The following is a 27,089-nucleotide window of genomic DNA, read 5'->3' on the forward strand; positions in this document are numbered from 1 at the left end:
GCGTCTCATTTTGAGGCTTCTCTTGTTGCAGAGTGTGGGCTCTAGGTTCCCGGGCTTCAGTAGTTGTGGCACACGGGCTCAGTAGTTGCAGTTCCTGGGCTCCAAAGCACAGGCTTCACAGTTCTGGTACCTGGTTTAGCTGCTCCGTGGCATGGGGAATCTTCCTGGCCCGGGGATCGAACCCATGTCTCCTGCGATGGCAGCCGGAACCTTCACTGCTGAGCCGCCAGGGAAGACCCGACTGCGGTTTCGAGACGTATTTCCCTGATAGCGAATGATGCTGCACCTCTTCCCCTGCGTGTTGGCCGTCTCTCACCTAGTCAGGCGTTCACCCCTCCATGCTCTGGGTCAGCCGTTGCGAAGGTCACTGCCAACAGCCTTCTCTTCCCTCGACAATGCCTTCTGCTCCTGTAGTTTTAAAAATGAACTGTGCCCTGCTGACTCTCGCTGTATCACTTCAGCTCTGGCCTCATTCATCCATGAGCTTCAGACATCTGCGTCCTGCTGCCTGTTGCCATTTCCACACGGATATTTAAAGAGCATCTCAGATTTAACCTGTTGTAAACACAACTCTCGGAGAAGGCAATGGCAACCCACTCCAGTACTCTTGCCTGGAAAATCCCACGGACAGAGGAGCCTGGTGGGCTGCAGTCCATGGGGTCTCGAAGAGTCAGACACAACTGAGCGACCTCCCTTTCACTTTTCACTTTCACGCATCAGAGAAGGAAATGGCAACCCACTCCAGTGTTCTTGCCTGGAGAATCCCAGGGACAGCGGAGCCTGGTGAGCTGCTGTCTATGGGGTTGCACAGAGTTGGACACAACTGAAGCAACTTAGCAGCAGCAGCAAACAGAACTCTTGTTGGTTTTTTCCCTTTTCTCTCACCCAAATCCATTTCTTTCCTGACTTTTCTGTATGAATGAATGGCACCCCCACCACCCTCCATCTATCCCATTAGTTCAATCCTTCAGAATACATCCAACCACTCAGCACCTCCATTGCCTGGGATGTTGGAATAGCTCCTCTCTGGTCCCCTGCAGCAACCAGAGTAGTCCCTTAGTGAAAAATGTTTTAACCTACAAAAAATAAATTAGCTTTTATAATGAAATGCATCACACATTCAGAATAGCATGTATCGTATATATTCCTTAAAGAATAAAAATTTAAAATAGTCTGTTCTTCCTACTTGGATTAAAGAGTAATACATTTCCCAGTACTTCTGAAGTCCCAATAGGCCCTTCTTCTTTCTTCGTTTTAGGCCCTTCTTCTTTCTTCTTTTTAGGCCCTTCTTATCTTACCTGTCTTCTTCCTCTCCAGGGAAACTCCCAGAATTTTACAGTCTTTCCCTGATTTTATCTATTGTTTTATCATCTTTGTCAAGAGGCTTAGACAATTTACTGCTTCGTGTTGCATACATTTGAACTTTTCACGAATTCACATTATAAGTATCCCTGACTTATTCATTTTGCTCAGCAGAATAGTCTTTTGGTCATATTCTTCCCTGTTTATTTCTGAAACTGGATTTCACTCATGTTTACCATATGGATGGACCACAATTTATCCATCCTATTCTGATGGGCATTTGGGTTGTGGGCAGTTTCCAGTTATTAGCCAGTGCTGCCTTAAGCATTCATGTACGTCTCTTGGTACATATGTTCACGTGTATCTGGTTGTAGAAATACCAGAGTTTACTACGTACCCAAAAGGATAACTAAAATTTAAAAGATAGAAGATACTCAGGCCATGAAACAAATGGTACTGTCGTTCATTACTGGTGGCAACTTACGCTACAGCCACTCTGGAAAACTATTTGATCATTTCTGGTAAAGTTAAACATACTGGTGTATGTACCCTATGACCCTGTAATTCCACTCCCAGGTATTTACCCCAGAGAAGTGAGAGTATGTGTCCACAAAATGACTTATACAGAAAGGTCAGGGCAGTTTTACTCATAGCAACCAAAAATTGCAAACAACTCACTGTCCAAACATGGATAAGAATAAACTACTGATACATACAACATGGATGAATCTCTAAAACACTGTGTTGAGCAAAAGAAGCCAGCCAGGCAGGAGTGTTTATATGAAGTTCAAGAATCAAGTCAACCTAGTGTATGAAGGCAGGACTCAGCAGAAAGGTGGAGCGGCGGATGATGACCAGGAAGGGCACGGGAGAGCTCCCTGGGCGGGGAGGGGGATGGGTGTGTGTAGAAACCCTCCGTGTCTTATTCTGGGCACTTACACACACGCACACGCAGGCATCAAGCTCCACATTGAAAGGCATCTGCATCTTATTGTTTGTGAATTAAACCTCACTGGAAGAGACAGACTGCCCCAAGTAGGGGCAGGATTTTAGGGGAAAACGAAACAGTTGTCAGGGTTCACCTTAAGCTTTATTTATTTATTTCTTGATGTGGACCATTTTTTAAGTCTTTATTGAATTTATGACAATATTTTGTCTGTTTTGTGTTTCGGTTTTTTTGACCTTGAAGCGTATGGGATCTCAGCTCCCCAAGCAGGGATCCGCACACCGCCTGCAGTGGAAGGCAAAGTCTTAGCTACTGGACCGCCAGGGAGGCCCATGAGCTTAAACTTCTAAATCAGCTTCACAGGACAAGCAGCGGGACTCACCAGTTTTATACTTCATTGATTCCAAATATCCAGTCTTCGGGTGAGAAACTTCATTTCCACCCAAACCAGAGGAAGACTACAGTTGCTCAGAATGTCTTCTCATGTGGGACATCACAAAATAAATTAGCCCAGGACAAATGGGGGAACTTTCTTCTCTCTCATTGTGTTCCCATGCCATATTTTCTGTGAGAAGGATGTTCTTAAATTTTTCTTCAAAAAAAAAAAAATACTAGTCATGCCTGCGTTTTTCAAGTAATGCCAGATTAGCCTTCCAGGCTTCGTACCAGTTCATTTTCTCACCAGTGGAGACTGAGTGTTCTTGGTCCTCTGCATCCGCTCTCAACTCTCGGTGCTGTTGGTTTTTAAAAATTTGCTCCAAGGGCCCGTTTTAGAATATAAACCAGGTCATGATGCATCCCTCCCTTAAAGCTGCCCATTAGATGAATAATAAGTCCTAATCCTTTCAAAGCCCATTGTAACTGGGCCCCTCGTACTTTCCTCTCCAACACTCTCCCCCGTTTCTTCTTGCTGTGTTCGTGTATTTGATATTTATTTATTTATTTGGCTGTGCTGGGTCTTGGACTTCCCTGGTGGCTCAGACGGTAAAGAATCCACCTGCAATGCGGGAGACCTAGATTCGATCCCTGGGTTGGAGAGATCCCCTGGAGGACAGCATGGCAAGCCACTCCAGTATTCTTGCCTGGAGAGTCCCATGGAGATGGGCCTGGCGGGCTGCAGTCCATGGGGTGGCAAAGAGTCGGACACGCCTGAGCGCCAGGCCTGAGTTGTGGCGTGGCACACAGGATCTTCAGGCTTCTTGCTGCACGTGGGATCTTAGTTCTCTGAGCAGGGATTGAAGCTGGGCCTCCTGCGCTGGGCGCATGGAGTCGGCCACTGGGCCAGCAGGGAAGCCCCTCTCGCCGTGCTGCTAATGGCCGGGCTGCTTCTCCCTTTTGTCCTCTGCCCCCTCTCACGGCACCTGCAATTCCCATCCTGGAGTTTGTCACCCCTGTGCCTTTGTCTTTGGACTGGAAGCTCCATGAGGACAGGACACGTACGGACTGTCCCACACTGGTCCCCGAGCCCTCCCTGGCAAGCCAGCACCATCCAGGCAGCCCTGGAAGGCTGGCCTTTCTTCTGGGGGCCCCAGAGGCAGGGGATGGTGCCCAAGTGTGTGCCCTTCCCCTGACTTTTTGACACTGGGGTTGGCATGGGCTTAACGTGAAAGACCAGAGCAGCTGTGAAAGGGGAGAAATCAGAATTAGGCAGTGGCAACCGGAGGTCATGGGGGTGCATAAAAGGGCTTAACCAGGCAACTTCTGGACTTGGAGTGCATGTCGATGAACTCCCAAGTTTCTTCCTGCTTTAGCAACAGTCCTGCCCTGTGCCCCCAGTTGCCCTCAGCACATGCTCCCACACACAGCCCAGCCTTGGGATTCGCAGAGTAAGGGCTCTTGCTGGTGACTTGGCTTCTCTGCTCTTCCTAAACACAGGGACAAAACCGGGGCCTCTCCTCTCCCTGACAAGCAGCCGGTTACCTCAGATGCCCGCTTCGTTAGGACTCCAGGGACTCACTGTGGCCCCAGCCTGTTTCTTCGGAGCCTCCTGTGCAGGCTTTGGCTGGAGGCTACCTGCAGCGGCCACAGTGGGCCGCCTTCCGGAAACCAGGTCTCCCAGCCTGACCCCTCACCCCACCCCTTGCTCAGTCTGGAAAGTCACCACCTCCCAGGCTGGTTGCCTTGTGGCCGGCTCTCACTCACAGGGTGCTGGGAGCGGGACCCTGCAAACCCAAGTTCTTTTCCTTAGATGTTGGGTGTGAGCACACGGAGGCCCTGAGGAGAAAACAGGAGTCTTCTGTTGATACTGACAGGCTGCGCATCCAGCTGCTGTGCCTGGAGAGGGCTCGGGAGACCCTCGGGCAGGAGCGCGCTGGACCAGTGTGGCTGGGCCTGGGGCTTAGAGCTGGGAGCCCCACTAAGGCCTGTGGGCGAAGCTTCACCCTGGACCCTGGGAAGCCAGCTTCTGTGTCTCCTTGTCTCTTACCCCTGAGTCTCTGGGCCGTTGAAGGAACTCGTGGGCTTCTTTCTACACCCTGGCCAGTCTCAGGCTTTGGAACCATGTAGAACTGAACTTAAATCTCAGTTCTGCTCAGGAGGCTATGACCTTAGGCAAGTTCCTTCACGTGTGCGAGCATTGTTTTCCATCTAGAATAGTGCCTCTTCGTTGGAACATGCTAGTTCCGCTCCCTGATGGCTTTGTGGTTTGGCGTTGCCCCAGAAATTTGAGCTGCCATGAATGGAGGGGGTGGCAGAGGTTCTTGAATGTGCAGCCCGAGAGGCCTTCTGTGCAGCAAAGGACCTGGGAGGGCTGTCTGGGGTGGAGCTCCCAGTGAGCACTGTGCCTGGGGCCGCCAGGTCAGAACCAGGGTGGGCAGGATTTGGAGAGGAGCTGGTGGAGACAGTCCGACCACAGGGATTAAGTGCTCCCCATGGCATGGAGTCAGGCCTGGGGCTCCACTCCCAGCCTCATCCTCACTCTCGCCCTGGCTCCTGAGCACGTGGCGTGGATTCAGGCTCCTTTCCTTCGGGCAGATCCACACACCACCCTGCAGCCTTTTCTCACTGCTCTTGCCAGGGGCCTCAGGCTGTCAGTACCCCCAGGGGCCCTGGCATTTATTCCATAACCTGCAGATGAAGGCAGCTGTCCAGAGGGCTGAGCAGTGACCCCAGCGTCCTGTCACGGTCAGCTTCTCCTCCTGACACCAGAGCTGGAAGAAGTATTAACGATTCACCCGGCTAACTCGGCCGCCTCATCTGTAGCCCACACTGGGGAAAGAGGAGGGCCAATCCCAGGGCCCAGGCCAGCTGTACCCCACTGTGGAGGGTGCTGTATCTCTTCTCAGGGTTCCAGAGCACCCAGGCCAGGGGGGGTCATATCCGCAGTCCCCTGTGCTCTTTCCTCTGGGCCATATTCTCTTAAGTTTCACCTGAAATTAACCTCCTATAGCTAGAATCAGTTCAGTCCAGTCACTCAGTCATGTCCGACTCTTTGCGACCCCATGAATTGCAGCACGCCAGGCCTTCCTGTCCATCACCGACTCCAGGAGTTCACCCAAACTCATGTCCATCGAGTCCGTGATGCCATCCAGCCATTTCATCCTCTGTCGTCCCCTTCTCCTCCTGCCTCCAATCCCTCCCAGCATCAGAGTCTTTTCCAATGAGTCAACTCTTTGCATGAGGTGGCCAAAATACTGGAGTTTCAGCTTTAGCATCAGTCCTTCCAGTGAACACCCAGGACGGATGTCCTTTAGAATGGACTAGTTGGATCTCCTTGCAGTCCAAGGGACTCTCAAGAGTTTTCTCCAACACCACAGTTCAAAGCATCAATTCTTTGGTGCTCAGTTTTCTTCACAGTCCAACTCTCACATCCGTACATGACCACTGGAAAAACCATAGCCTTGACTAGAGGGACCTTTGTTGGCAAAGTAATGTCTCTGCTTTTGGATATAATGTCTAGAATAGGAGCTTCCTAAACCTGGCTTTTGCAGGTGCTCATTTTGTGGCTCTAGGGAGATCACTTTCCATCCTTGTTGAAGTGTCAAAGTGTTAGTTGCTGAGTCGTGTCTGACTTTTTACGATCCTATGGACTGTAGCCTGCCCGGCTCTTCTGTCCATTGGATTCTCCGTGCAAAAATAGGGGAGTGGGTTGCTATTTCCTTCTCCAGGGGCTCTTCCCGACCCAGGGATCAAATCCCGCTCTCCTGCATCGCAGGCAGTCTTTACTGTCTGAGCCACCTCTGGCTCATAGTGAGGATGGGGGGCAGCTCTAGTCTGTCTGCAGGGGGAGGGAGGAGCCCTCCTTTGTTCGCCCTTTGGTTGAGGGGGCGTCTCCTTCCACCTGCTCTGTCCCCTGAGCCTCAGGGGTGGGGCCGGGGGAGAGCTTGTGTGCATGTGGGATCTATCTGCATGTTATTTTTCCTCTCTGATTTCAGAGTCATGCTGCGGCAGCCTGGTGCCTGACAAGTGAGGGGAACCTGCCAGGGGATTACTGCTCGCTCAGGGCAGGACCGAGGCCTCGGGAGCGGGGATGGGCAGGGCAGCCTCCAAGCCTGGGCCAGCAGCACCAAGACGGAGGCCTGGGCCCCGGCCTGGAGCTCGACACGTGCCCACTTGGTTGCCCCAGGTGGCACTCAAAGCAGCACTCTTCTGAGAAACGGGTGATCGCCAGCCCCAAAGACCGCACAGCAGGAGCTGGAGCTCAGCCACCCCTACACAACTAGGACTATCAGGAGAAGGGACTGGCTCCTCGGGGGAAGTAGGAAGGCAGAACCGAACGGCAGGAGGACCTTGTCCCTGAAGAGTTTACCGGCGCCCACAGAGATTCCTGAGCCTCTTCTCTCCAGATGGGGCTCAGTTCCTTTCTCTCCCCCGGCAGAGGCATTGGGCCCAGAGAGAGGAAGACTTCATGACGTTCCGGCTGCTGAAAGCCCACGTGCTTTCTGCTGTGACTGGGGTTCAAGGGCTTCCCTGCTGCAGGGGACGAGGGGCCGCCTCGGCATCTGCTCATGAACCACAAGGACCCCGAATGCTGCAGACTGGATCGTTTCAAGCCGCCAAAGAGGGGGACCCCCAGAGCTGGCAGCCAGCAACCCCAAGGGACTAGAGGGCTGGGATGGACTGACCTCCCCTTTGCCGGGGCTCCAGAAGCAGCAGAGCCTCTGTGGCCCAGCTAGTGGCAGACGGAGCTGATGAAGCCTTGAGTGGGGCTGGCGGCCGGGACAGGAGCCACTGCCGCCGCCAGACTCTTCTGGCATCGAGGGCGCATGTGCGGGCCCCTGCCTCCGTCCCTGCTCGGCACCCGCCCGCATGTCCTTTGCACGTGGTGCCAAAGCACGCGGGCTGCACTGTAGCTGGCCTATTGGCAGGCTGGGGAAGCAGTGGCCGTGGTGAGGCCCGCCTGCCGCCGGCCTGAGAGCCCAGCTCCCGGGGCGCACACCATGAAGTGCTCGCTGCGGGTGTGGTTCCTCTCCATGGCCTTCCTGCTGGCGTTCGTCATGTCGCTGCTCTTCACCTGCTCCCACCACAGCACGGCCACCCTGCCCTACCTGGACTCGGGCGCCCTGGACGGGGCTCCCCGGGTGAAGCTGGTGCCGGGCTACGCTGGCCTGCAGCGCCTCAGCAAGGAGGGGCTGGCCGGCAAGAGCTGCGCCTGTCGCCGCTGCATGGGCGACACCGGTGCCTCCGAGTGGTTCGACAGCCACTTCAACAGCAACATCTCCCCCGTCTGGACTCGGGAGAACATGGACCTGCCCCCCGACGTCCAGAGGTGGTGGATGGTGAGAAAGCCCTGGCCTTTGCTGCCCCTCTCTGGGGTCTGTCCCCTCTGTTTAGGAGACCCCCTGAGAGCCCCCTCTGGGATTTGGGCCGTGTGTCTCCTGGCACCCTTTGTACCCTTCACTGGACCAGCACTGAGTGTAAAGGGTAGAGCGAGCTTTGGCTGGCAAGGGGAGAGAACTCACATTTCCTCGCGCCTGTAGAGGCCAGACAGAGACCAGAGATGCCTGCTGGGTCAAGGAGGTGAAATAAACAGGAGGCAGGTCCCCGGGGAGAAGATGCTGAGACCTGAGGCCCGTGGCAGCAGCAAGGCCTGCCCTTCAGAAAGCAGCTGGCAGCTCAGCTCCAGTGCTTGTTGCCGCGCTGGCCGCGTCCTCGTTTGGAAACGTTTGCCCCAGATAATTAGAAACACCGTTCCATTCAGTCGGTTCTCTCCACTTGCTAGAAAAGGTTTTCTTCAGGGTTAGGATAAGAAAGCGGCGCCGGGTCCTTTGGGGGCTGAGGTAAGGGAGGGGAGGAAGCCACTCTTCTGGACCCTGCCACCTCTTTGCTGCTTTGGCTCCCTCCCCTCCTCCCATCGTCTCTGGCACATTGCTCCGCAGGCTCCGCCAGGGCCATCTGGTCGCCACACATGTCAGCAGTGGCTCCGTGTCAGTCCTTACCCAGGGCCCCGCAGGCTGCCAGCGCTCCCTGCTGAGGGACTGGGGAGCCGCTGCGTGCTCCCTGGTCTCCCCAGCTGGCAAATGGGGAGGGTGGTAACTCTCCCTCGTTCTCACATTCAGGGCAACTGTGAGAATGAGCTCGTGCAGTCAGGCCTATCAGAGCCACTCACAGATCCTGCTCCTGGCCCAGCCTGTCAGAGCCCCCGAGGAGGGGGAGTCTACAGGACAGGACCTACCAAGAGCCACACAGGCCCTTCCTGTGGCAACCTGGAGCCCTCGAAGGGTCCTGCCTGTTCCTCATAGTCACATCCTTCATTTTATGGGGAAATCCAGGTTCAGAGAGTGCACAGGGCTTGCCCAAGGGCATTGGTCTCAGAGGTGGCCATGATGGGCCATAACAGTCCTTGGGCAGCGATGGAGAGGCTGACCAGGTCCCCCTGCCCACAGGGATGAAACTCAGAGCTGTCTAAGCCCTAGAAGCCACTTCTCTGCTGCTCCCCACAGTCACCCCCCTTCTGCTGTGAACTTAGAAACTCGTATTTCAGAGCTAAGCTTCCTCTCCACACTGAGTCCCTGTTCTTGTGCTTGGGGGCCCTTCCTGTGCTCAGGGAAGCAGGCCCGCCATCCCCTTCCTGCTTTCTCTTCCTCCGATCAGCTCCTACACAGCCGCAAACGTGCAGCGTTATGGCTCAGACCACAGAGCATGTTACAGCCTTTAGAGATGGTGGCCCGGGGGCTGAGTCCAGCTCAGTGTTCTAAAACTGTTTGCCTTAATTGCCATCGTTTAGGAATCAGATTATTTCACATGAGATCTGTATTTTCAGCTTTTCTTGAAAAACTAGAAAATCTGGTCCCTCTCACAGTCCCACAAGGCAACAATTGGCTGAAGTCACCCCTTTTTGATGGCAGTTCCTGTTTGCTATAGGCCCCACCTGCCTCTTCACTGCTGTGTGTTACCTGTCTGGCACCGTGGCGTTTAAGTGCTGCCCTGGCCTCATTTTACAGTCTTCAAAATCACTGGTGGCGAGAGGGGCGAGGGACCAGTTTCTTTCCAGCTCTTCTGACTCTGGAGGAATATCTGTGCTCTCTTAAGAGCCTTTTCCCCAGGGCTGAGGACTCCAGGTCTCCCCTGGATCGTGCCTGGAGCTTCGGGCTGAGTCCCAGGGGCGCCCCCTGCAGGCTGACTGTGAATGAGTCCCTGAAGCTCCCCTGAGACTTTCCTCATCAACTGCATTCAGAACGACTCTAGAGCAGCTGCCTGGAGAGGACCGCAGAGCAGGGGCCTCTCTACTTTGTGGCACAGGCCTGCAGACCCCTGAAGAACAGGCTGAATAGCGCCTTGACCCTTGAGTCCGGCCAATATTGCAGAGCTGTTCCTGAGAGCAGGGCACTGGTCTGGACACCGCTGTGTTGTTGAATGACAGGAGGGTCCTCACTGCTCAGGGAGGATTCCCGCCCCACGATAGTAGGAGACCTGCGCAGCTTGGACCCTGGAGGCTGAGGGGAGCAAGCAGGAGTTGCCTCCTGCTCACTCCACCCTCCCTGCGCCCCTCTTTCTGTTTTCTCCCTCTCCTCCACAGATGCTGCAGCCGCAGTTCAAGTCACACAACACCAACGAGGTGCTGGAGAAGCTGTTCCAGATAGTGCCAGGCGAGAATCCCTACCGGTTCCGGGACCCCCGCCAGTGCCGGCGCTGCGCCGTGGTGGGCAACTCGGGCAACCTGCGGGGCTCTGGCTATGGGCCAGACGTGGACGGGCACAACTTCATCATGAGGTGAGTCCCAGGGACCCCACGGCTGGATACGGGACAAGCCTCCAGGAGGGGGCACTGGCCTCCTTGGCCTTGCCCAGCTGTGGGAGGAATTGCCAGCTGCTGGGGGTCCTGGAGGACCCTGATTCCCAGAATCTTCCATGACAAGCTCACGTGTCTTGCTTTTGTTTCTGAGGTGAATTAATTGTTGTTCAGTCTCTCAGTCATGTTCGATTCCTTGTGACCCCACGGACTGCAGCACGCCAGGTTTCCCCCTCTTCCACCATCTCCTGGAGCTTGTTCAAACTCAGGCCCATTGCGTTGGTGATGCCATCCAACCATCTTGTCCTCTGTGGATGAAGAGACACAATTCCCATTCTAAACTTTGCTTAAGGCCTGTACTCAGCTTCCAACTCTGAATACCTCTGGAGGAGCTAAAATCAGACTCCTGGCTCAGGTCTTGTGAAAACTGCCACCAGAGGTCCTTTCACCCGTCTGGTCCCCTTAGCTGTTGGGCCAGGAGTGTGGGCCCCAAACAACTGTGGGTGATCCCTCTGGCAGACTGACAGAAGAGAGGTGTCCTGGGAAGAAAAAGGAGCTGTTGGTGCCTGCTCTGGGCCCTCATCCCTGACCCTTTACCTTTTTGCATTTAGACTTACAAGGGCTCATTCCCTCCACAGATGTCTGAGCTCAGCCTTGAGGAGAAGAGAAGGGTTGGGAGGGGATGCACTCCAGACAAAGACACAGAGCAGGGAGCCTGGGCAGGAGGGCAGGGACTAGAGGCGGGCTTGTGACCTGGACACAGGCTACTGTGCTGCCCCTGAACTTCTGTGTTCTCCGCCTTCCCCCCGAGACGTGGGGGCAGGAAATGCCACGCGGGGGATCCTGCCCTCTCACTCCTGGGTGGAAGGAGAACCCTGAGAATAAAGGTCCTGAAAATGCCAGTTTTCATTAAGCATCTCTTAGGATGAGCATTGAGAAACACCAGGTTTCACAGGAGGCGGAAGGAAGGGCTTTGTCTTAGAAACTGTTGCTGTCTCCATAGCAACACCAAGGCAGCAATATGTCTCTGAGGCTTTCCACAGTCCTTGCAAAACCTTGCTCATGTTAAGAGCGTTGGGGGTTGGGGAGAGAGGGGAATGCTAGAAGTGGGAGAGAGAGGGGGAGACAGGGATGCCAAGAGCGGTGGGGGTGGAAGAGAGGGGGGATGCTAAGAGTAGGGGGAGAGAGAGAGGGGATGCTAACAGTGGGGGGAGAGAGGGAGGGGGGTGGATGCTAAGAGTGGGGGGGAGGGGGGGTGATGCTAAGGGTGGGGAAGAGGGGGGATGCTAAGTGGGGGGAGAGAGGAAAGGGGATGCTAAGAGGGGGGAGAGAGGGGAGGATACTAAGAGTGGGGGGAGAGAAAAAGGGATGCTAAGAGGGGGGAGAGAAAAGGGGGGATGCTAAGTGGGGGGAGAGAGGAAAGGGGATGCTAAGATGGGGAAGAGAGGGGGGATACTAAGTGGGGGAGAGAAAAGGGGGGATGCTAAGAGTAGGGGAGAGAAGGGAATGTTAAGAGATGGGGGAGGGGGGGATGCTAAGAGATGGGGGAGGGGGGATGCTAAGGGCGGGGACAGATGCTAAGAGTGGAGGGGAGAGGGGGCTGCTAATTCAAATCCAGGCCCCCGGAGCCACCTGAGATCCTCCCCATCTTCCAGCTGCTGACACCCAGATAGCAAGAGAGGCAGGCTGGGAGCCAGAGGGGACCTCTCCCCCTTAGACGGTGGCTGAGATGGGGGACCGGTGGCCGGCCAGCGCCTCAGAGCAGCCGTGGGACCCTTGGGAAGCCCGGGAAGGGCTCTCTTGCGCCTGTAGGTGCTGCCTGCAGGGCCTCTCCACCTCTTGCAGGGCTTCACCATGCCCCTCGGGATGGCTGGGAAGCTCCAGGGAGCGGAGCACAGTGGGCAGAAACAGGTGGCTGCTGCAACAGACCTGGGTGGTACCTGGTCCTGGTCAGGCAGAGAGAGACTCACAGACGTTCCCTCACAGGAACCAGGCTAGGAGACAGGTGTTATGGACTGACACCACGATTTCTTTGTGGGTGTCATGATGTCAGGTCACCCAGTCGTGTCCCACTCTTTGCGACTCCATGGACTGCAGCCTACCAGGCTCCTCCATCCATGGGATTTTCCAGGCAAGAGTACTGGAGTGGGTTGCCATTTCCTTCTCCAGGGTTCTTAACATATATTCCATATCAATGACCAAAAAACCCTCAATAGTGACAGGTCTAAAGATACTCTTATTAAAATCAAGTGGAAAAGAAGGATATTTTCTGCAGCATTATTTAACATAATTCTCAGAGTTAGGAAGGAAGTAAAGCAAGGAATGAACAGCAAAAATGGCAATTGTGCACAGGATTAAAAAAAATTTACTTATAGGTAATATGAATAAACCAACAAGCTTGTAAAATTAATAACAGTTGAGTAAAATGGTTAGATATTATGATAAATACGTAAATATCAATAACTTACTTATATGAAATTGCAGATAAAGATTTGAGTTTTTCTGTAGGTATTTGTCAACCCTGATTGCACATTATTAGTGTTACATGGAAGCTTTAAAAAATATGCCTGGCACCCACACCAAACTAGTTAAATGCCCATCTCTTTGTGGAAGGAGTGGCTTTCAGCCGATTTGTGGAAGCAGCCAGATGGCAATGGAGAGTGACTGCTTATAGGCAAGTCTTGGTTTGGAACCAGTGGGGAGGCCTCCCTTCCTGGAAACAGGATGGATGAAAGCCCCACCAGGAGGGCTGAGCTGAGTTAAAGTGAGCTGATGGCTCTGCCCAGCCCCCAGCCCCTAAGCCCTCCCCTTGCTGCCTCCTCCCCTCTGACTCCAGAGCCCCCCTGACTAGATGGAGCTGAGCTGGTCCCCCTCAGCTGGCCAGCAGATGGATCCGCAGCTCCTCGAACAGCCGCGTGCAGATGGTCGGCTCACTGTGAATACGTGAAAGAGTGAAAGGACTGAACGCCCACACTCTGAAGCCTGAGCATGCCCATATGTGCATCCTGCTCCGGGTGCTCTAGTGGCAGAAGACAGAGAGAACTCTAGAAGCTTCTCCCTGGAGTCACGGAAATCCAGCTCATCCTCTCATCCTGCCCTGGTCCCTTTCCAGGACCTGGCTTCTCCAGAATGAATCAGCTATCTCCAGAGGCATGCCACTTCCCTTTCCTTGGAGGCTCTGAAACATCTTTTTAGATCCTTATTCCATTCATCTCCAGACTTCTGGAAGCGGCTGCCTGCCCAGCAAATGGGGAGCAACCGAGGGAGGTGGAGACTCCCCAGGAGGGCTGACCTGAGGCTGGGAGGCAGCGATCCTGGGCGACAGGAGGGGTGTCATGACAGCTGTGGCTGCTGAGTCCTGGAAAAGACAGACGGGTGGTCTTCAGGGCCCATCTGGGGCAGCTGCAGCCCTTTGATCTGCAAGGCCAGCTTGGGCCTCTCCATCTTCAATGAGAGGAGGTGTGTTTCTTGGGTCCTCACAAGCGTGAACCTTGACCCCAGCTCCTGCCCAGCCCAGACCCCAGCCAGCCTAAGTGCCAGCAGCCCAAGTCTGCTCCCCACTTCCATACCCCAGGCAGCTGAGAAACACCATCTCGATCAAGGCGTCCTCTGCAACTGCTCTCTCCTGCTCTGTTCCTCACGGACCCCGGGGCTCCCGTGGCAGAGCCGGAGCCAGACGGGCTGTGCTGACACGAGGGCCAGTGGTGTGTGTGGGGCTGCGGCCCACAGTGGATGAGGAAAGGCTTCTCAGCTGCTCTAGGGGACGGGCCCTCTCAACCCTAAAGGCCAGCGCATCAGAGGGGCAGTTAACTTGAAGAACTGGGTTTGAGGGGAGGGGACGGTCTTAATCTTTGTTCTGGGGCTAGAGCACAGCTGGTCCTGCAGGAGAGAATCCAGGCTTCTCCTTGACGCAGACAGGGACTAACGTGGCTAAGAATAAGGACTTACTTTCTAGTTCCCAATCAAGCCACTCAGTTTCCCAAACGTAAGTTTCTCCAGTCCCTCAAGGGAAGGGAACCAGGGAGGCAGAAGGCACAGCAAGGGATTGGCAGAGGGGGCGTCTTGAACACACCCTCACCACACTGTGCCATCCATAGAGGTGGCGGGGGAGCTCCTGTGACGCAAGGCCCAGGACCTGGGGCTTGCTGGCCCCTTTACGGACAGGAAATGTTTGAACTGGCTAAAGAGCTGGAAGAGCAAGTGGAGACTCTGCTGCCTCTCTCCCGTATCCCTGTGTCCCCAGTGGAGGCCCAGGTTACAGCCACCCGCTTGGGTGGTGTGATTCTGCAGTGTGATCCACACAACACCGTTCTCACAGCAGAAAAGACCAACAGGTTTGCGTTTAAAGCTGGATCACTTGTTTCTAAGATGCTCACAAGAAGAAGCTTTGACTTTATTGGTCCTATGTTTTGCACCGCTTGAGAGGAATTGGAAGCCGCCTTGGTGTGTCACACCATGGTGGGCAGGAGAAGGCTGGGTGGAAGAGACTATGCTGGGGTTCCGTGTTCTTTTAAGACTGCAAATGAGAGACAGCCCCTCACTGCACGTGTGCCTGGGATGGCTGAGGTGGGCACTGCCAGAGCCCCAGGTTTCCCCCCTGGGCTTGGAGTGGAAGGGTGGACAGGAACGTAAAGTGCGCGACAGGGCGCTGGCGGAACTGAGCCGTCTGCCTGGGGGCTGAGGGAGCTCCAGCTTCTTACCTTGCTTCACTGTCTTCTAGAAAAGAGCACAGAACAGCCAAGTGAGCTGTACGCTGTGAAAGGCTGTCTTTTTATTTTAAAAATTGTGAAAATGATATGTGCTCATTATTGGGGGAGAAAACAGAAGTGTACATGTTAAAAAGTGGATTATCCCATTCTCCCAAGAGTAAGCATTCCTAAAATTTTAATACTCCTCCGTTTTTTTCTATTCATATACAGAAGTCAGCTTTTTCCCTCCCTCATCCCTTCTTTCCCTCACTTCCTTTCTGCTTTCTCTCTCCCTTTCCATCCTTCCCTTTTTTACTCTTTTACAAAAAATGGAATCACACTACTGAATTTTCAGTTTTCCTTTTTTTTTCCTTTAGCCAGACTTTATTGTTTGAATATTTGAAATCATTATTCTATACACAGATTTTAATTTCTTACAAAGCTCTATATTCCATATCACTAGGTCACTTCACTCTCCAATTTATGCCATGTTTCCATCAAGAACTATTTCCCCAAACCACAATCTGCCTGATTGTGTGTTATTGTTGTTCAGTTGCGAAGGTGTGTCCAACTCTTTGCAATGCTGTGAACTGGAGCCTGCCAGGCTCCTCTGTCCATGGGGTTTCCCAGGCAAGAATACTGGAGTGGGTTGCCATTGCCTTCTCCATCAGTTTTCCTTTTCTGCATTGTGATTTCCTCTGACTGCACAGGTATTCGAAAGGCATGTGTTGAAAGAAGTGAGATTCCTCACACCACTTTTTTTTTCCAAACTGAATAGCTCTTGAAAACTTGTTTCTTACCAGCACATGAAAAATCTGATTCATTCATTCTGATGACTACATGCTGTTCTGTTCCATGAATGTGCCAAAATGTATTGATATTAACTGGTTCTCTGTTTGATTGGTTCTTCTTTTTACTATTATAAATAAGACTGCAGTGAATATCCTTGCACACATTTTTGCACACTTACACAACCATTTTTATAGGATAGACTTTTGGAAATGGAACTGCTGGGTAAGTGCACACTTGTTTACTGGTGTGATGGGCAGCACCGAACTGTCTTCTAGAATTGTACCAGTTTCTGTGTTGGTGTCTTCTCTCACCACCCTCCTGTCCCCGCAGGATGAATCAGGCACCAACCGTGGGCTTTGAGCAGGATGTCGGCAGCCGAACCACGCACCATTTCATGTACCCCGAGAGTGCCAAGAACCTGCCCGCCAACGTCAGCTTCGTGCTGGTGCCCTTCAAGGCCCTGGACCTCCTGTGGATCGCCAGCGCCCTGTCCACCGGGCAGATCCGATTGTGAGCCACTGCCGGCTGCAAGTGGGACACGGGGCCTGCCCCACCTTGGGAGGAACTGTCTAGGGGCCAGATGTTAGAATTCCTTTCATTGACTATTTTGGCCAAGAGAGGCTGGTGAGGAGAGAAGCAGCAGTAGGGATGGTGCCAAGTGGTGGTTAGCTGAGTCCACAGCTGGTTTTGGGCCACTTCCTGCATGGTGGCAGCCAGCCTACTGGTGTTCGAGAGGTGAAGGATACCTTTCCAGGCTCCCTTTGCAGGAGGTGGCTCCTGTTAGCTCTGCTTTAACAGCTTTATTGAGATATGATTCACATGCCATACGGTTCACACATTTAAAGTGCAGTTCAGTGGCTTTTAGTATATGCACAGGGTTTAGGGTTATGTAACCATCACAAGTAATTTTAGAACACATGCATATTCCAAAGATGGAGATAATCTAAAGATACCCCTGTACCCCTTACTCATCACCCCCACTCCCTCCACCCCTAGCCCTAGGCAACCACTAATCTACTCCGTCTCACTGTGGCTTTTGTGTGTGCACGTGTGTGTAAAAATGTGTATGTGTAACAAAATACTGTTTTAACCACACAGTTCATGAGCATTAAGTGCATTCACATTGCTGTACAAATCTCACCACAGCCCATCTCCAGAACTTTTTCATCATCTCAGATGAAAACTCTGCCCATTAAATGGCAACTCCCCATTCCCTCCTCCCTCCAGCCCCTGATAACCACTGTTCTTTCTGTCTCTTATGATTTGACTGTTCTAGGTACTTCATACACGTGGAATCATACAGTGTTTGTCCTTTTGCCTAGGCTTATTTCAGTAGCATCATGTTTTCAGGGCTCATCTGTGTTATAGCCTGTGTCAGGGTTTTATCCCCTTTAAAGGCTGCATAGTATTCTGGTGTGTGGATATATCATATTTACCTATTCATCTGTCCATTGGACAGCTGGATTACTTCCACCTTTGCCTATTTTCACCGTATATTTTTTTAAACACAGCAGTTGCAGTTTTCTGACTTTTGTTTGGGAGTCCAAAGGGCTAAAATAAGTGCTGTAGAGTTTAAGTTCCATGGATACTCAGAAATGGGAGCATAGGTTGCAGGCACCATGACTAATAGGGAAGCAGGGATGTGTGCCTAATGTGAGGACAGTAGCGGCAGGGCTACCGTGGGCAGAGGTTCCGAGCACAGACATGCTGGGCATGCAGAGATGGGCTAACCCAAGTGGAGACTTCACAGCAGAGAGTCATGGGAGGAAAAGTTGGGGCTGGGTTATGGAACGCCCTGGTGCTTGTCTAAACCATCCTTACTTTATCTTGGAGAACATAGGGAGCCATTGAAGGTTTCTGGACAAGGAGCTTCAGTGATGTGCAGTGGGAGAGCAGTCTGGAAGCAGGGCAGCCTGTCATGAGGCCATCATCACTTGGGCCTCAGTGGGAGGAAAGGCATCTCTGGGCGCATGGAGCCAGCTCAGCGTTGTATTTCTTTCTGCTTGCAGCACCTATGCCCCAGTGAAGTCCTTCCTTCGAGTGGACAAAGAGAAGGTAAGCTTCCACCTCCCCACTTCAATGGAAATAGTGCAGACCTGAGTCATGCTGTGCTGGTCCTGTGGTTCAGGTATCCCCCAGTGCCCTTCCAGAACCGTCAGTCCCCATCTGCTGGTATACCTGACTCTCCTCCCCCCGCCCCCCACACAGGCTGCAGGACCTACTGGCTACGGGCACGTGTGGAGGAACTGGTCACAGCTTGACCTGATTTCAGGCCCCAGAAGCCCTTGTGTGCTCATTACATTTTCTCCTCCTAGGTCCAGATCTACAACCCAGCCTTCTTCAAGTACATCCATGACAGGTGGACAGAGCACCATGGGCGGTACCCTTCCACTGGGATGCTGGTACTCTTCTTTGCCCTGCATGTGTGTGATGAGGTGGGTAGCCTGGTCTGGGGATAAAATGGTAGGACCCAAGGGACAGAGGGAACCAGCCTTTGTCGGGGCTTAGCAGGGCATCGAGGAATGTGTTTTTGTAGGAAGGAACTAAGTGGCTTCCATTCCCATTTCTAGGCTGCAGGGTATAGATCTGCATTTCCCAAACTTACTGTGTTCATGATTTTACCGTATCTGGTATCAGTTCACTGAAAGGTTAAATTTATTTAAAAAGGAAATTGAATACCATAATTGATATTACTTGCCATAAAGAAAGAATAACCATAAATGAAGTGGAACAGTGTTGTAGTTGTTTCAGCAGAACGGGGTCTCCCACAGCTGTGGGCCCCAGGCCTATTCTGTGTCAAAATTGGAGATTAGTCATTCAAGGAGCCCATCTCTGGGCTCTGTCTGCTACTCGGCCATGGATAGCAGTGCTCATGCCCAGAACACCCTTTTGCCAGTAAACTATTCAGTGTATGATACTGCGTACCTGACCAGCTTTCAATAAAACACACCATTAAGGGGGAAAAAATGTTAGCAAGGGTTGGTGAGCTGTGACAGGCTGGCCCCCTACTCAGGCGTTCTTGATGTCATCAGAAGGTGGCTGGAAGGAGAACCGGAAGGGAGCAGCCCTCTCCCTCTGGAAGTGTCCTCAGCGGCAGGGTTGGGTGTCCCGGGTCTGCCAGGCGCGTGCAGCGCGCCGTAGCGGATGAGCCACCTCCTGCTCGTAGGGGCGCCGCGGCCCCCTTCTCGTCCCCTCCCACGACCCAAGGCTCCGCCGCGGCGTCTGCTCCCGGGTCCCTGCCGTGGAGTGACCCGCGCCGCCCTCCCCCGCAGGTGAACGTGTACGGCTTCGGGGCCGACAGCCGGGGGAACTGGCACCACTACTGGGAGAATAACCGGTACGCGGGCGAGTTCCGGAAGACGGGCGTGCACGACGCCGACTTCGAGGCGCACATCATCGACATGCTGGCTAAGGCCAGCAAGATCGAGGTCTACAGAGGGAACTGAGCCCGGACGCGCTGCGACTCTGCGGCCCCGCCGCGCGGCTCCCGCCGCGACTCGGGGTCAGCCCGGGGGCGGCGCCCTACGCGTGGCGCGGCGCCCTCCCGCGCGTCAGCAGGCAATCGGAGCGCCGCTGCCGCGGCCTGGACCAATCACGTTGCAGCCCAGCGAGCGCCGGCGTCCCCGCCAGCGAGGAGACGCCCCCGGCCCAGCACCAATCAGCGCCGCCGGCGGGCGGGGTCTCCAGCCAATCATGCAACTCAAGGAAGACTTCCGGCGTCGGGCCCCCCCTTCTCAGCCAATCGATGGCCTTCAGGGGCGGGCTGGCGGCCGATTAATTTCCCATTCCTCTATGCTTTTGGGTAGGATTTTATTTCCCGCTTTCTAAGGAGTAGGAGTTCGTTCCGGCTTCGAGAAGTATGCTTTCCGCAGGTTCGGCAGGAGGCGTCTCAGTCGCTTTCCGGCCTAACCTCGCTGGGGGCGCCGAGAAGGAAACGGTGGGAAAGGCGAGGGACAGCGGTGGCTCGCTCTCTCCTCCCCAGGAGTGCTCCGTGACCGCGGGGCGGGCGGGAGGGCGATCGGGCCGCCTTTCGGGTGCGCGAGGAGCGCTCTTTTCCCCGGGGGGAAAGTTAGAGCCCTCCCGGACCGCCTAGAGAACTAGACCCACACTCCTTTGCTTGGTCAGGCGTAGCTGGGTTAGTGCGAACCCAGCAAAGAGATGCGGTGAGAATCCGGAGGGCACGTGGGTCCTCTCCTGCCTCCTCCCCTCCCACCCTTGGCCGCCTTGTGGGATGGCCTTTCTGATCGTGGCATTTAGTGCCTCACCAGAAAACTAGGATTGTGTGCACCCCTTCCTATGTGGGCGAAGTTCGCCTAGGGCTCAACTCTGAAACACAGGTTAAGAAATAGGACAGGAGACAGGAAACCCCGTCGTATCAGATGTCAGGTGCTTCTCACTCCGTGTGCCCTCGGCCCCTATTATTTGCTCACAATCTCTTCAGTGTCTCTCCCTAGGCCCTGGGTCTCCTCATCAGGCCACGTGTTGCTCTGGGGGGATTGCCCTGTGATTAGGGCGGTGCAGCTCCCCGCCCTAACCCCCTTTGGCTGCCTCTAGGGAGAGGGAGCAGCACGTGGGACAGAAGGCTGGAGAAGAGACCAGCTGTCTGGTCCTTCACCCGTCACCCCCGAAAAGAGGAGGAAACCTCTTGCTCCGGGTTGGAATTTGCTTTAGGCTTAAGATTTAGCTAACCTGAAATTATCATGGGTGGCTGACCAACAAAGGTGCTTTTCAGATACTGAGCTGGCCATGCAAATAGCTGGGGAGGAGTGGACTTGCCCCTTGCATGCCTCCTCCTCTGCCCACATAGCCCCTTCCCTGTGCTCACCTTGCGCCTTTTCCCTCTGACCCTCTTTCCATTTCCAGCTCTAGAAGGGCTGCAACGCTAACAACCACAGGTTACAGCTGGAAGCTACTTGCATGACTGAACCCAGCTTAACCCTAGAGGAAGCTGCTGAAGGTATTCTCACGCTTGAAGGTTGGGGGAGTGTAGGAGGGGAAAAGGGCTTCTGTGAAGCTTCCAAACCACTAAAAGGATCCCCCTTCCCGGTGACTTAAAAAACAGTAAACAAACAAACATAAAAATCACCCTTTCTTAGTGAGTTGATACCACTCGGCAGCCTCCGGGTCCTTGGTATAGTTCCTGCAGCTGGCTGAGGGAACAGGAGCCAGCAGAGGAGTATGTCAGAGGCTTAGTGGGGGGGCAGTGGGCCCCGCTAAAAGTTAATATACTGAGAACTTGGCGTGAGTCTGTCCCTTCCCGATTCCGAAAGTAGGAGGAGTGAAGAATGGGGGTGGGCCAGTGAGGCCTGTAGTGGAACACCTCTTTCACCACCTCCTCCCCATCGTTTTAGAAAGTCAAGACCAGCTGTTCTTGCCAGTCTCATCTCAGTGCTTCCGAAAGAGGCTCTTGAGTGTTTAAGAGATGAAAAAATGCAATTATGCCAAACAGTATTGAGCAGAATAATTTATTTCTTTTACTGTTGTTGTTCCTTTTGTTTGGGTTTTGTTTTGTTTAGAACATTAATAAATCCCCGTTCTGGAAGAGGTAGGTCCCAGCACCCAGCCCAGATCTTCTTTTCTACAATAGTTATTTAAGCAAATGTTTTTTATTTTCTTCCCTTTCTCTTTCTGAATTAAAAATAAAAAGCTGTATATTCACTTGTTCATTTTGAAATGTGTCTGATGGTGGTAAGAAGGTGTATCTGTCAGTGGGAAGCTGTGACCAAGTAATGGTGAAGACTGTTGGGGGCATTGCTGGGAGGGGGTGGTGAAGTGGAGAAGGGACGACTCCCAGGCACCCATCCCTTATACAGCCTCCCAGCCACCAGCTGTGCCGTCTGGGAGTGCGGCCTTCACCACCGTCCGCTGTGTGGGCCCAGGGCAGCATGCAGACCCCACAGGCACCAGGATGGGGCTTTTCCTGCTCTGTTTCTGGGTTCTGCGCAACTTCCCATGGTGCCATAGGTGTGGGTTAGCAGGGAGTTTGCAAAATGGTTGGAGCTGGTGCCACAGGCGTCCGAGGTAACTGTGCCGTTTCCTTAGGCTGTCTGGATCTACTTGACTGTAACTCCGGTCATGCGTCGGAATGCCCAGCTCTGCCGTCTGGTGGATGAGATAGCTCACGCGGGCTCTCTTCAGAGTCTGCACTCAGCTTGGTGTCCTGCTGTCCAGTTTCTGCCAGTGCCCAGAGCGAGCTGAGTGACTTTTCAAACGGAAGATACTTTTTGGTGGAGGAGGGCACCACTTTTTGGAAGTGCTGGAGGGTTTGTTCTGAAACTGTAGGTCTCTGGGCTGTAGTTCTATTTAGGGTTGCCAGAGGCTCCATATGACAGTTCTCTGCCACAGACACTCCCCAGGAACACGTACCCGAGTCATAAGGCCCAGTGTCCAGATGACATGCACGTAGCCAGGACTGCCAAGAACTGTTTCTTGTCTGGGCCCCACTCAAAGCCGCTGTCTTATGGGTCACTGTCCTTGGTGGGAGCAGCGCTCCAGATGTTGTACATGTTACCTCCAGGATTGAGCCTCACAAATTATGTCCTTTTATTTTTTAATGTTGCCCGTGGACTCCATTGCTTTGATTCAGCAAAGATACCATATCAGGAATCACAAGTTAGCACTATTGCAATAAACCACTGCCATTCTCCATAATTCAGATGGCGAGTGAATGGGGTGAGGAAGAAGGCACCAGTCCTTCCATAACTCAAGTTGGATGGCAGCACCAGAGTCGGAAAACCCTACTGGAATGTGGTATTGAGTTTGACTTACCATGTTGGAGATAGTTCCAGGGACATCTATTAGGCCCTACCCCCATGGGTCTGGTTGCCAATACAGTGATTTTGCCAGGTAGTAAATATCTCTCTTTCCTTTTGGAACTAAGGAAATTACCTAAAGGTGAATCTGTGGTCTCATTGGACCCACCATTAAATGGACTTGAACCAGAGCTCCATCTGTCTTCGGCCATAATAAGCTCCAACTCTCATAATAAAGTGGACTGCTTTGGCATTCTGGTCTCAAAGCTAGCATATGGTGACTCCTGGAAGTCTGGGTATTTCCCTTCTCCCAGTGCACTGTCACTCCAGAAGTAGGTTCTTCTGGAAAAGCAACAGCTACACAAATGACCCTGAGATCTGCTTGAAAAGAGCTCCAGGTGTGTGGCCTGATTAGGTCTGGGAACTGAGTAAAAAGCTGAAAATTCCCATCACTGTGACTCAGGTTTTTTCCCAGCACTCTTAGAATTTTCTCTCCTATACCCATCAAGCAATACTTTTGTAGGCTCCCCAGCATCTGTTTCATTTCTGGGGAACTTAATGGTCAATTAACTATTGTTCCAAATCTTTAGAGGTGAGAACTCTAGTTGCCAAACTGGATTGTTGTGGTAAACATGCCTCCCTGTCTCTGGTCAGGAGGCACGGCTTTCTAGTCTTTGTTAGGCTGGGATCCCATTATTCACTGACCCTCAAATGACAGCCACCAGAATTCTTTAAAGATGGTGCCCCAATCACTAATCAGTCGCTCAGTCGTGTCCGACTCTGTGACCCCATGAATCGCAGCACGCCAGGCCTCTGTGTCCATCACCAACTCCCGGAGTTCACCCAAACCCATGTCCATCAAGTCAGTGATGCCACCCAGCCATCTCATCCTCTGTCGTCCCCTTCTCCTCCTGCCTCCAATCCCTCCCAGCATCAGAGTCTTTTCCAATGAGTCAACTCTTCGCATGAGGTGGCCAAAGTATTGGAGTTTCAGCTTTAGCATCATTCCTTCCAAAGAATACCCAGGACTGATCTCCTTTAGAATGGACTGGTTGGATCTCCTTGCCGTCCAAGGGACTCTCAAGAGTTTTTTCCAACGCCGCAGTTCAAAAGCATCAATTCTTCAGCATTCAGCTTTCCTCACAGTCCAACTTTCACATCCATACACGACCACTGGAAAAACCATAGCCTTGACTAGATGGACCTTTGTTGGCAAAGTAATGTCTCTGCTTTTCAATATGCTATCTAGGTTGGTCATAACTTTCCTTCCAAGGAGTAAGCGTCTTTTAATTTCATGGCTGCAGTCACCATCTGCAGTGATTTGGGAGCCCCCCAAATAAAGTCTGACACTGCTTCCACTGTTTCCCCATCTATTTCCCATGAAGTGATGGGACCAGATGCCATGATCTTTGTTTTCTGAATGTTGAGCTTTAAGCCAACTTTTTCACTCTCCTTTCACTTTCATCAAGAGGCTTTTTAGTTCCTCTTCACTTTCTGCCATAAGGGTGGTGACATCTGCATATCTGAGGTTATTGATATTTCTCCCGGCGATCTTGATTCCAGCTTGTGCTTCTTCCAGCCCAGCGTTTCTCATGATGTACTCTGCATGTAAGTTAAATAAGCAGGGTGACAATATACAGCCTTGACGGACTCCTTTTCCTATTTGGAACCAGTCTGTTGTTCCATGTCCAGTTCTAACTGTTGCTTCCTGACCTGCATACAGATTTCTCAAGAGGCAGGTCAGGTGGTCTGGTATCCCTATCTCTTTCAGAATTGTCCACAGTTTCTTGTGATCCACACAGTCAAAGGCTTTGGCACAGTCAATAAAGCAGAAATAGATGGTTTTCTGGAACTCTCTTGCTTTTTTCATGATCCAACAGATGTTGGCAATTTGATTTCTGGTTCCTCTGCCTTTTCTAAAACCAGCTTCAACATCTGGAAGTTCACAGATCACGTATTGCTGAAGCCTGGCTTGGAGAATTTTGAGCATTACTTTACTAGCATGTGAGATGAGTGCAATTGTGTGGTAGTTTGAGCATTCTTTGGCATTGCCTTTCTTTGGGATTGGAAGGAAAACTGACCTTTTCCAGGCGTGTGGCCATTGCTGAGTTTTCCAAATTTGCTGATACATTTTTTAAAAGTTTTGTTGAGGTGTAGTTGATTTATAGTGTTGTGCCGTTAGCTATAGCTCCCATGCTGTACGTTATATCCCTAGAGCTTAATTATCCTAAACTGGAAGTTTATACCTTTTGACCGCCTTTACCCATTCCCCCTCCTATTTGGCAAGCACCAATCTGCCCTCTGTTTCTATGAGAGCAGTGTTTTTAGATTCTGCATGAAAGTAAGATCACATGATATTTGTCTTTCTCCATCGAACCTGTTTCACTAGCATAACGCCCTGTTGTCACAAAAGACAGGATTTCCTTTTTTTTAATGGCTGAATAATAGTCTGTTGTATATATATTCACATCTTCTTTACCCGTTCACCTGTCAATGGACATTTCGGTTGTTTCCATGTCTTTGCTATTGTAAATAATGCTGCAGTGAATATGGGAGTGCAGGGGTCTCTTGGAGATGGTAATATTCCCTTGGATGTGTACCCAGAAGTGAAATTGTTGAATCATATGGTAGTTCTGTTTGCAAGAGTGAAGCTAGACCCTATCTCACACCCCTCACAGAAATTAACTCCAAATGGATTCGACTTAAATGTAAAACATGAAACCAAAGTATATAAAGAACTCATATAACACAATAGAAAAAAAAAAAAAAACCAGTCTGATTTAAAAAATGGGCAGATGTGAAGAGACATTTCTCCAAAGAAGACATATGGATGGCTAACAGGTCCATGAAAAGATGAGCAACATCCTTAATCCTCAGGGAATTGCAAATCAATGCCTTAATGAGCTACCACCACAGTACTTTTAGATTGACTTGTCAAAGAGACAAGGGATAACAATCACTGGTGAGGGTGTGCAACAAAGAGACCCTTGTGCACTATTGGTGAGAATGTCGATTGTGCAGCCACTATGGGGAACAGTATAGAGGTTCCTTAGTGACTTCAGATGGACACTCATGTAGTCACTCTCAGGTTGTGCAAGCATCCCAGGGGCCTTTCTGCTCCATCTTCCTTGCCAACTCCCATCCTTCCCCTAAAGGTGACCACTACCCTGATACTTACTTGCCTCCTGAGAAATCTGTATGCAGGTCAAGAAGCAACAGTTAGAACTGGACATGGAACAACAGACTGGTTCCAAATTGGGAAAGGAGTATGTCAAGGCTGTATATTGTCACCTTGCTTGTTTAACTTATCTGCAGAGTACATCATGTGAAATGCCAGGCTGGATGAAGCACAAGCTGGAATCAAGATAGCCAGGAGAAATATCAATAACCTCAGATATGGAGATGACATTACCCTTATGGCAGAAAGTGAAGAAGAACTAAAGATCTTCTTGATGAAAGTGAAAGAGGAGAGTGAAAAAGTTGGCTTAAAACTCAACATTCAGAAAACGAAGATCATGGCATCCGGTCCCATCACTTCATGGGAAATAGATGGGGCAGCAATGGAAACAGTGAGAGACTTTATTTTGGGGGGCTCCCAAATCACTGCAGATGGTGACTGCTGCCATGAAATTAAAAGACATTGGTCCTTGGAAGAAAAGCTATGACCAACCTAGACAGCTTATTCAAAAGCAGACATTACTTTGCTAACAAAGGTCCGTGTAGTTAAAGCTATGGTTTTTCTAGTAGTCATGTATGGATGTGAGAGTTGGACTATAAAGAAAGCTGAGCACTGAAGAACTGATGCTTTTGAACTGTGGTGTTGGAGAAGACTCTTGAGAGTCCCTTGGACTGCAAGGAGATCTAACCAGTCCATCCTAAAGGAAATCAGTCCTGAGTATTCATTGGAAGGACTGTTGCTGAAGCTGAAGCTCCAATACTTTGACTATCTGATGTGAAAAACTGATTTCTTAGGAAAGGCCCTGTTGCTGGGAAAGATTGAAGGTGGGAGGAGAAGGGGACAACAGAGGATGAGATGGTTGGATGGCATCACCAACTCAATGGCCATGAGTTTTAGCAAGCTCCGGGAGTTGGTGATGGACAGGGAACCCTGGTGTGCTGCAGTCCATGGGGCTGCAAAGAGTCAGACACAACTGAGCAACTGAACTGACTGACTAACCCTGATGCTCAGTTCTCTTTCATTCGTCCGATTGCCTAGACCCAAGTCTGTATGGAAATTCAGTTTATAACAGAGATGACCTCTCAAGTCACTTAAGAAAAGATGGATGTTGCAATAAATGTTATTGAAATAACTAGATAACCATCTGGAAAAAGATAAAATTAGGTCCATAGCCTAAACCACCAAAATACCAAAAGAGAGATAAATGTAAAAAATGAAACAATAAAAGTAGTTGTTCATTGATGTAGTCAAACAGAATATAT

The 27,089-nt window shown here is 51.7% G+C and overlaps 1 protein-coding gene across 2 annotated transcripts in view; it reads left to right on the forward strand.

Moving 5' to 3' along the window:
* ST3GAL2 (ST3 beta-galactoside alpha-2,3-sialyltransferase 2) overlaps window positions 1–21,555 on the forward strand; it is a 47,168-nt gene extending 25,613 nt beyond the window's left edge. For both annotated transcript variants that reach the window (XM_052655443.1, XM_052655442.1), the window contains exons 2-7: window positions 6,622–7,965; window positions 10,206–10,399; window positions 16,228–16,407; window positions 17,907–17,952; window positions 18,213–18,332; window positions 19,170–21,555. In XM_052655443.1, the coding sequence (XP_052511403.1) occupies window positions 7,627–7,965; window positions 10,206–10,399; window positions 16,228–16,407; window positions 17,907–17,952; window positions 18,213–18,332; window positions 19,170–19,343 (1,053 nt within the window). In that variant the 5' untranslated portion in view covers window positions 6,622–7,626 and the 3' untranslated portion in view covers window positions 19,344–21,555. The remainder of the gene's footprint in view (window positions 1–6,621; window positions 7,966–10,205; window positions 10,400–16,227; window positions 16,408–17,906; window positions 17,953–18,212; window positions 18,333–19,169) is intronic.
* Window positions 21,556–27,089: the final 5,534 nt, after the last annotated feature.

This window comes from Budorcas taxicolor, chromosome 18 (assembly GCF_023091745.1).
Source record: "Budorcas taxicolor isolate Tak-1 chromosome 18, Takin1.1, whole genome shotgun sequence".
NCBI lineage: Eukaryota > Metazoa > Chordata > Mammalia > Artiodactyla > Bovidae > Budorcas > Budorcas taxicolor.